The sequence below is a fragment of the Triticum dicoccoides genome, chromosome 7B (assembly GCF_002162155.2).
Source record: "Triticum dicoccoides isolate Atlit2015 ecotype Zavitan chromosome 7B, WEW_v2.0, whole genome shotgun sequence".
In the NCBI taxonomy this organism is placed as follows: Eukaryota; Viridiplantae; Streptophyta; class Magnoliopsida; order Poales; family Poaceae; genus Triticum; species Triticum dicoccoides.
The window spans coordinates 101,194,949-101,204,511 of record NC_041393.1 but is presented as its reverse complement, the minus strand read 5'-3'; the positions used below and the strand labels follow the sequence as shown (position 1 = coordinate 101,204,511).

General features: G+C 46.3%; 2 protein-coding genes across 2 annotated transcripts; one reads left to right on the top strand and one right to left on the bottom strand.

Moving 5' to 3' along the window:
* Positions 1-4,692: 4,692 nt before the first annotated feature.
* Positions 4,693-6,617, top strand: LOC119337322 (KAT8 regulatory NSL complex subunit 3-like). The gene is made up of 6 exons (XM_037609434.1): positions 4,693-4,859; positions 5,068-5,129; positions 5,248-5,383; positions 5,487-5,559; positions 5,903-5,968; positions 6,170-6,617. Exons 1-6 carry the CDS (start codon positions 4,720-4,722, stop codon positions 6,389-6,391), a joined length of 699 nt encoding a protein of 232 aa, XP_037465331.1. The 5' UTR covers positions 4,693-4,719; the 3' UTR covers positions 6,392-6,617.
* A 555-nt stretch (positions 6,618-7,172) lies between these two features.
* On the bottom strand, positions 7,173-8,035 carry LOC119337947 (SNW/SKI-interacting protein-like). The gene is made up of 2 exons (XM_037610225.1): positions 7,355-8,035; positions 7,173-7,241 (listed from the first exon to the last, which is right to left on the bottom strand). The coding sequence occupies exons 1-2, from the start codon at positions 8,012-8,014 to the stop codon at positions 7,173-7,175; spliced, it is 729 nt and encodes a 242-aa protein (XP_037466122.1). The 5' UTR covers positions 8,015-8,035.
* Positions 8,036-9,563: the final 1,528 nt, after the last annotated feature.

The following is a 9,563-nucleotide window of genomic DNA, read 5'->3' as shown; positions in this document are numbered from 1 at the left end:
GGCTAGACTGAGCACCATTCAAGTATTACTCTCGTTGGTGGCCTCGCATGGTGTTCTCGTCCACCAGATGGATGTTAAGACGGCTTTTCTGAATGGAGAGCTAAATGAGGAAATCTACATGCAATAGCCACATGGATTTGTGATAGATGGTTAGGAAAGGAAGGTGTGTAGGTTGCTGAAAATCTTTATATGGCCTGAAGCAAGCACCTAAGCAATGACATGATAAGTTCAATACAACACTGACATCTGTTGGTTTCGTTGTTAATGAGGCTAACAAATATGTACACTATCGCCATGGTGGGGGTGAAGGAGTTATACTGTGCTTGTATGTTGATGACATACTGATATTCGGAACAAACCTCAAAGTCATTGAGGAGGTCAAATCGTTTCTATCTCAGAACTTTGAGATGAAAGACCTTGGTGTGGCTGATGTTATCTTGAACATCAAGCTACTGAGAGATAACGAGGGTGGGATCACGCATGCAATCTCACTATGTTGAGAAGGTGTTGAGTCGTTTTGGATATTCGGGTTGCACACCATCTCAAACACCATATGATCCTAGCGTGTTGATTCGAAAGTCCAAAGGCATGGCTAAAGATCAATTGAGATACTCTCAAATAATTGGTTCACTGATATACCTAGCAAGCGCAACGAGGCCTGACATCGTGTTTGCTGTGAGCAAACTGAGCGGGTTTGTTTCCAAACCGGGTGATGTACATTGGCATGTTGTTGAAAGAGTTATGCGCTATCTGAAAGGTACTATGAACTATGGACTTCACTATATCGGAGACCCGTCGGTACTTGAAGGGTATAGTGATGCGAATTGGATCTCTGATGCTGATGAGATGAAGGCCACAACTGGGTATATGTTTACTCTTAGAGGTGGCGCTGTTTCCTGGAAGTCTTGCAAGCAAACGATCTTAACGAGATCGATAATGGAAGCAGAATTAAGAACATTAGACACATCTGGTGTTGAAGCAGAATGGCTTCGAGATCTTTTGATGGACTTGCCATTGGTTGATAAACCGGTTCTGGCTATCCTTATGAACTATGATAATCAGACTGTCATCACCAAGGTGAAGAGTTCAAAGGACAACATGAAGTCCAACAAACACATAAGAATGAGATTAAAAGCTGTCAGAAAATTAAGAAACTCCGGAGTGATAGCATTGGACTATGTCCATACGGCTAAGAATCTGGCAGATCCCTTTACGAAAGGGCTACCGTGTGTTGTGATAGATAGTGCATCGAGGGAGATGGGTATGAGACCCACATGAGTTGCCATGGTGGTAAGCCAACCTATGTGATCGAAGATCCCGTGAAGTAGGACCTGGAAAAACAAGCCAGTGGTGAACTGAGGAGAGTAACTATACTAACTCACTCCGTTGAAGATGCAATACTCTCAATACTATATGGTAGGATGACTATTGTCTTAATGTGTTTCAAAGCTTATGTAAGCAAGATGCTATCCTACAGAGCGATCTTTGGAGGAACACACCTATGTGAGCCAGACTGCTAGTCACAGTCTATGAGATTGGGTGATCTCTGGTAAGCTCATGAATAGGTTAGGAGTGTGACTTATATGCTCCACCCGAGGGGTCAGCCTTCGGCAGCCCAGTACTAGTAAGACATGTGGTGAAGCTTCTTTACACCAAACTGACAATTCAAGACATAGTCCATTGTTCAGTTGTGAAGGAGTGTAGCTACCTGCTCTAGGTGAAGCTCAACCTTAACAGGTCTTCACTGAAACACTAGTATATCGAAACAGCAATTGGAACAGAGGACACAATGAGCCCTTGAGATCTGGTGGGGGATTGCTGAAATTTGAGATGACCTTAAGCCCATATTGCAATTTCTGAAAAATCTCTAAGGGTCCATGTGGGTTTATTGGCACTAGGTGGAGGTGGGAAGTTTAGTCCCACCCCGGAAGTGGAAGAGGAGTTGGACCTCCTTATAAGGATGACTCTTCTACATGCTATTGGAGCTTGAGAAGAGAAGAGGCCCTCGCGCGCTCCTCCTCCTCCGCCCGCCTCGCCTCGACGCGGGTTGCGGGAACGAGCCGAGCTCACACCTATGCGCTTATTTTTGCCAGTCACTAACGGAGAGTTTCTGACAGCAGGACCACGATCTGAGACGTCGGATCGTGGGCTGTCACGGACTCCACGCGGTTGCGTCTATATAAGTGTGCGGTGTCTCCTAACCCTAGCTGCCACGATCAGATCACATCTGCTCCACGTGAACCGCCCACCGTCGTTCCTTTGCTGCCGCTGCCGCTGGTGACTCCATCCCGTCCGCCGCGTACACGGTCGACGGGAGAGCATGTCTCCGAAACCCCGTCTCTCCGGTTTCTGTATGGGAGAGAGACGAATAGATTTTTGGGAAGCGACTACGCGACTGCTCACCTCCGATCCACTACTTCCTCTACGTCCGCGTCGTCTCCGTCACCACCATGTCCAGCGAGCCGAACGTGCCGCCGCCGAGAAGACCGAGGCCGACAAGAAGGCCGCCAAGGACACTGCTGCTGCTGCCACCGCCGCAGCGGCTTCTGCATGGCTTACTGGAGGGTATAACACGTTTATCCCTCTCCTGATAATTTCTGTATTAGCAGTGCTAGCATCATGTGTAGATTTGTCTACTGTTTGCGTATTACGTACTTGTTTAGACCAGTACCAGTATGTTGTTAGTTCTGTCAATGACATGCTAGTTATCTATTTATAGATTAAATTAGTCGAAAAATTGCCTATTTACTAAGCAGAAACTACGGTCCCAAGCTGGTCCATCTCCTCGAGCCCTCCCTGTCAAAAATTCTCTGCCTGCCCGCGATATGAACAGCTACAAATTAACCAGTTTTCCGTGGGTGGGGTGACCATAACGCAACATCTCTCTCGCGGCCGCGAGAGCGACGCGCCGATGACGCGCAGCGCATATCGTTGCGGATCGGATGGATCGGCAAGCAAGGGACCATCTCTTTTCACTAATTGAAACGTACGAACCCATCAGTGCGCTGCGGCATAGTATGTCGCCACCCACCAGCCCCGCCGTTAAGCCGACCCGTCGCTTCTCTCTGCGATGCATGCTGCTATGTGCCGTCGCTCTCTCCGGTCAGCTTCGATCCACGACGCGGTGGCCCGTCCATCGCCGCGTCACGGCAGCCTCCGGCCGACAGACCTCCCTCGTAGTACAGTCGTTGCGTGCGTGCAAAAGCTATTCCTGCAAAGCCCTAGACATATTTCAAGATATCCACGCGCGCGATGATCGATCTGACGACGACACCATCGGCCCGCTGCGGAGGAGGAAGACAACCGGAACTCCAAGCAGCTGGTCTCTTCGTACAAGTCAGAGCCGGAGCACATATGATTAGTGTCAAAAGAGGGCTAATGTAGAAAGAACTAGCATGGAAATGAACGTACCGATAAAAGTCCCTTTCAACTGAAAAAAGAGTCCCTTTAGTGGTCGTGGCTTTGCTTTACACAGAGATTTGTGGCTTTCCGGCGGCGAAAATCGTACTCGCCCGGCCGGCCTTGGTGTACCATGATCGCGACGGGAGGACGTGAGGATCATGCAAGGGCCAGTTCCAGGCGTTGTTCTCACCTCTCGCCCATCCGTAGTGGGTTGCGTACCGCGGCAAACGTCTCGCTCGATCTGCCATCGCGATGGGAGGGCCTGCTTCAGTATCTACACAACGCAAGCACGAAGGAGGAAGCGGCGAGGGGGGTGGCTGGGTCAGATGTTGCACGGTAGATGATTCTTATGCGTCGATCGAACGGATGTTAGTGAATCAAGCTAACGGCTACAACAATTTTGATGATCTGAACACACATGTGTTTAAATGACAAGTGAAAATTTTAAGCAGGAGAGAAACCGGTGGGGGAAAAATTTCTGCAATGTATAAATATCAAAACAGCAAGAAGAAAGAATAACGCCTGAATGAATAAAACACAGGTGGGTGGTTCTCAAAAAGTGGCGAATCCTATTTAGCGCATAGGTTTGGAATAGCAATGAAACGAGCACCCACGACGCGAGCGTGTTGCTTCCATTGGGCCGACAGTTGTTTCATGAAAAACAGAACATTATCATGGAAAAGCAATGTAAATTCAGAATAACCATCGTTGCATTAATCAAAATCATCAAAAGCAAGCTCAAAGCGATGCCCTAGCACAACGAGTTGAGCTTGGTCAAAAGAACCAGATCCATAACATTAAAAGAGCCCGTTCACATTTCTTTTTGAAATTTAGACATTTTCTGAATTTCATGATCATTTTCGAAACTTGATACTTTTTTTGAAATCTAGTTCTTTTTAAAATTCTTGGACATTTTTAGAAATTCGGAACATTTCTCAATTTCTTGATTTTTTTGAAGTTCAAAACACTTTTTAAATTCGTGAACATTTTTTGAAATCCTGGAATGATTTTCATGAGCATTTTTAGAGTTCGTTATCTTTTTTGAATTCGTTTTTTATAAGAAGCCCACAACATTGTTTTTCGAATTTGGGATTCAGAACATTTTTTAAGTTAAAAAGAAAAGAAAAGAAAAAGGAAAGCAGGGGCGCCCGGCCCCGCACTTGGGCTGGCAAAAGCAGGTCTCTCCAAAAGTTTGCACTGGCGCGCCAGCGCTGGTTCTCTCTCAGTTTCGTTTCCGCAAGCCCATACAAATACCAGTTCAAAAGTAAAAACGAAAAAAAAAGCCCCAAACCACTAGGTTTCCGCTAACCTTCCTCCATGGCTCGCAAGCGCCGCCGCGCGGACCAGAGCACGCCGGCGCCACCTCCGCCCCTCCGGACTAAATCGTCTCAGCGGAAACCCGTGGTCGTCTTCGCCCACGGCGCCGGCGCCCCCTCCTCCTCTGATTGGATGACCCGGTGAGCTCCCTTTCTCTGTCTGTTCTGCATCACGCGATTCATGGATCTGTGGCCAGTATGATTATCTTCGGTAGAATGTCCTCATTTGCGTGATGAAACCCCACCTTCACAAAATCAGTTGAACTGAGGATTCCACTTTGTATCCACATCTGATCTGTGCTTGGTATCTGCATAGTTATGTTTAAGAACTGACAATTGATTCTTCCAGCTGGAAGGAGATGGTGAAAGAAGCCCTGGATGCCGTTGAAGCAGTGACATTTGACTATCCATGTGAGTTTATTTGATTCACTCTACTGCTAATCGTTTCATTTTTATCCGAAGGTCCAGTTCTTAATTCTTGACCCATGTTCACTTTGGTTGGTGAATTAATCAAACAACAACGCTGCAGATATGTCGGGTGGTAAGCGGAGGCCTCCCCCAAAGGCGGACAAGCTCGTCGATCATCATCTCAGTGTGGTGAAGAATGCTGTAGCAGAGCATCCTGGTCACCCGCTTGTTCTTATGGGGAAGTCTATGGGTTCGAGGTGACATTTAGTGATGTGATAATGTTGTTGCTTGTGCATCTTTTTGGTTTTGTTATATGATCTGACTTCAGAGTACACTTATGTGATGCCGCAACATTTTCAGGGTCAGCTGCATGGTAGCTAGCTCCGATGATATCAGTGTTTCTGCAGTCATTTGCTTGGGTTATCCATTGAAGGTATCCCGTATCCCCACTTTACTGTGTGTACTTAGTATTTGGGTTGCTTCCTGGCCTATCTCCTTATTGAATTGTTGTGCCTGTGTTCTTCAAAGTTCAATACTATAATACACACCGAAATGAATTTGGATCTCCATCACAATTTAATGGTTGTAGAATTCAACCATTTATGTTGTATACAGATCTGCATGCTATTGTTTCTCATTTTTTGTTACAACTATGCAGTGACATTTTTATATGATAATTCACTGTCATTTTGTATACAGACAATTCACTTTCTCAGATAGAATCACAAACTAAAGAAGATGTTCCTTTTGTTTTGCATCTTTGCTTTCTTCGACAGGGAGCGAAAGGGGCACTGAGGGACGAGATACTACTAAAGCTGATGGTTCCAACAATGTTTGTGCAGGTACTGAAGAAAAATAGTTTCTTTCTTTGTTTTCTGATAAATATGCGCAATGAAAATTTTAGGGATTGTTTGGAACGCATAGTCTGATAGGAAATTTATGGCAAACAGTTCAATTCCGACAAGAATATGAAAATTTTCGTGTTCCAAACAGGGTGTAAATAGTATTTTTATAATCTTGACTAGCGGTGGATGTGTTCACAGGGCAACAAAGATGGCCTATGCCCCTTGGACAAGCTTGAGTTAACTCGGAAGAAGATGACCTGCAAGAATGAACTGCATGTTGTTGATGGTGGTGACCACTCTTTCAAAGTCAGCCAAAAATACCAAAAATCTGCTGGAATAAGTCAACATGATGTTGAATTAGAAGCTGTTAAAGCAATTGCACAGTTCGTCCAGAAGTCCATCGCAGAAAGCTTAACCTAGCTGTTCCTTCAGAATTTTCTTATAACATCTAATGTTAGGTTCCTGATCATAATATTCTGGCTTTTCTTAGGGGAAATATTCTGGCTTTTGAATGATCTAATGTGATCGTGTACTTGGTTCGTTGACTGGTTATGGTTACATGTAAAACAATGCTATTGTCCCCCTGAAATGTAATATGCTTGTAATTATTTGTGTTGTTTTTATCATGGAACACCCTTTTGCCTTGCACCGTGCTTTTTCCATGATTGAGATAAACCGCACCGAATATTCATACATAAACTTGCTCTTGCTGCTTATCTATGAATCGTAACTATTTCAATATTATCAGTGGCAAGTTTCCTCTGAATCATAACTAGAATATGATAACCACCTCAATTTTTCTTCTTCTTTGAAAGGATCAGTACAATGATTACAGTATCACATCCCTTGCTGTATTTGCAAAAGGAGTAACAGATGTGCCAGTACCATGCATATTGCTCAATTCCTCTTATCAAAATTATCACAAGCGCAGTACCATGCATCTTGCTTAATTCATCTGTCCAGGCAATTAGGACCATCCCTTGCTACATTTTGACAAAATTATCCTTTACTGTGGCATTCCGTTGCAACATCAGCTGGATCGAGCAGCAGCAACTACTGTTCAAGAATGTACACAATTAGATGAAGTGCCGATACAGCATAAATTAGGCAGCACAGAATTAGTAAAGATACAGCATAAATAAATTAGATGAAGCACTGACATTACCGGCAATGAACAAATGCAGTCTGGATCCTCACCATACTATCGGATATGTAGCATCGATCCTAGCAGTTCGTCCAGATTGAAATCTTCCATGCCTAAACAAGCAAACTGAAGAACAGAAACAGGAAACGAAGTTTCAGTAAAAAAAACAAAAGATGAGATCAGCTTTTTTGATAGTAAAAAGAAAGGACGATCCGTGCTCCTCCCCATTTTTCACCCACCTTGGACATGAACTGATCGAGGTTGAAGGGGTCGTCGCTCTGCTCCGGCTCGTCGAAGTCGAAGTCGACCGGCCTCTCCCTCTTGCCGGCCGCAGCCCGTCCAGGTGCAATGCCGGAGGACCCCTTGTCCGGTTTGTTCCGTAGCAGGAAGGCCTCCTCCGCGGCGTCCAGCGCCTCGGCGAGCCTCGCGAAGTTGCGGTATATCTGATCGTCCAGCGTCCCAACGCCACCCGACGACGCCGGTTGCCGCTTGTTGGGGTTCTTCCGGTTGTCAATGCAGGGCGGGACCTCGTCTTGGTCCCTCCGCGGGAACGGCCGGGGCGGCGAGCTCCGCACCGGCACCGGCCGCGACCGGGATGGGCGAGGCAGCCGCCGGCTGAACCTGCGCTTGTGCTGCGCCAGTGGGTCGAACGGCATCTCCGCCGGTCCTGAGTTAAACGCCGTGGACTGCCGTGCTGGATCGTACTTGGCGAAGGTCGTGCGGACACGCTTGCGCCGGTGGATGTTCGTGCCGTCCAGCATGGCATATAAGCGGCGGACGCGGAGCATCAACTCCTCCATGTCGGCTTTAGTCAGGGTGGCAATGGCCTCCTCGACGGTGATGGCGTCGGCCTCGGCGTCGCGGGGGAAGGAGCACGCGATCTTTGATGCGGATTCCATGGTGAAACTGGGGATTCGGCAGTTCGGGATCGCCGGACGCCGAGATATTATATCAGAGGGAACGAGTCGGTTCGACTTCGTTACAAAAACGGAAATCCACGAGGCCTACACTTGTTCGGATCACTCTAACTTCAGTCCAAGCCAAACTCCGATTCGGGGAGGAACACTCCACACGTTGGAGGAGAGCTCCTAATGCATAAAGATTAAAGAACTAAGCGTAGCTCAGTTGGCAAGGCGCGCGAGTTTGCAGCTAGCAGCCAACCCACCACGGTTCAAGTTTTGGCTTGACGTTTGGTGCTCACGGAGTTTTTTTCTATATAAAAAAATGCCAACAGGCTAGTCTAGTCCGGGTTGGTCTCATTTTTTTTATGCGCGAAGACTACTTTTTTTAATAACTGTAGAAATAATTGTTTGGTACAAGACGATTGTATTCACTTCATGGGTGTTTGTATATAACATGTCCAGGGGTATGTACATTCATGACTAGAACCCTAATTATAGAGTACATACTTGAGCTACAAACGGGACAACTATACGAATACATATACGTGTACACATGAAATAAATACAATCATCTGTCAACACCCCCTCTGCAGTCAAAGCGTCGTGTCTTGCAAAGATTGGACCGGAACTCCTCAGAAGTGGATGTCGGCAAGCCTTTGGTCATGATGTCGACGAACTGCAGTGTTGTGGGAACATGAGCAACCTGTTTGTGATGTGGCACGCTCAATACCAATCACACTTGGTACACCTAGTGCATCGACTATGCTGAGTCGTTGATAAGTATGGAGCATCAACGATGTCGGCTGGCTGCCGATTCGGGGCTGAACACTCCACACATTGGAGGAGAGCTCCTAATGCGTAAAGACAGAGAACTGAGCATAGCCCAGTTTTGCAGCCAGCCCACCAGGGTTCAAGTTTTGGCTTGAGCATTTGGTGCTCACAGAGTTTTCTTCTATATAAAAAAAATGCCAATAGGCTAGTCTAGTCCGGGTTGGTCTCATTTTTTTTATGCGCGAAGACTACTTTTTTTAGTAACTGTAGAAATAATTGTTTGGTACAATACAACTGTATTCACTTCATGGGTGTTTGTATATAACATGTCTAGGGGTACGTCCGTTCACGACTAGAACCCTGATTATAGAGTACATACTTGAGCTACAAACGGGACAACTATACGAATACACATACGTGTACACACGAAATAAATACAATCATCTGTCAACACCCCCTCTGTAGTCAAAGCGTCGTGTCTTGCGAAGATTGGACCGGAACTCCTCAAAAGTGGATGTCGGCAAGCCTTTGGTCATGATGTCGATGAACTGCTGCGTTGTGGGAACATAAAGAACTCAAATCTTCCCAAGAGCAACCTGTTCGTGATGTGGCACGCTCAATACCAATCACACTTGGTACACCTAGTGCATCGACTATGCTGAGTCGTTGATAAGTATGGAGCATAAACGACGAAGCCTTAAGGAAGATACCAAATATGGAGCACTTCCTCCTAACGAAGTTGCACCAGAGATTCCAGTTCCCCGGCCAGGATGCT

What these genes read in the sequence shown, in the direction of transcription:
- LOC119337322 (XM_037609434.1), top strand. Translation starts at nt 4,720, where the DNA reads ATGGCTCGCAAGCGCCGCCGCGCGGACCAGAGCACGCCGGCGCCACCT. An exon ending in GGGAAGTCTATGGGTTCGAG is followed by an intron (nt 5,384 to 5,486) that starts GTGACATTTAGT and finishes CAACATTTTCAG; the next exon opens with GGTCAGCTGCATGGTAGCTA. An exon ending in TTCCAACAATGTTTGTGCAG is followed by an intron (nt 5,969 to 6,169) that starts GTACTGAAGAAA and finishes ATGTGTTCACAG; the next exon opens with GGCAACAAAGATGGCCTATG.
- LOC119337947 (XM_037610225.1), bottom strand. Translation starts at nt 8,014, where the DNA reads ATGGAATCCGCATCAAAGATCGCGTGCTCCTTCCCCCGCGACGCCGAG. An exon ending in TCGATCAGTTCATGTCCAAG is followed by an intron (nt 7,242 to 7,354) that starts GTGGGTGAAAAA and finishes TCTGTTCTTCAG; the next exon opens with TTTGCTTGTTTAGGCATGGA.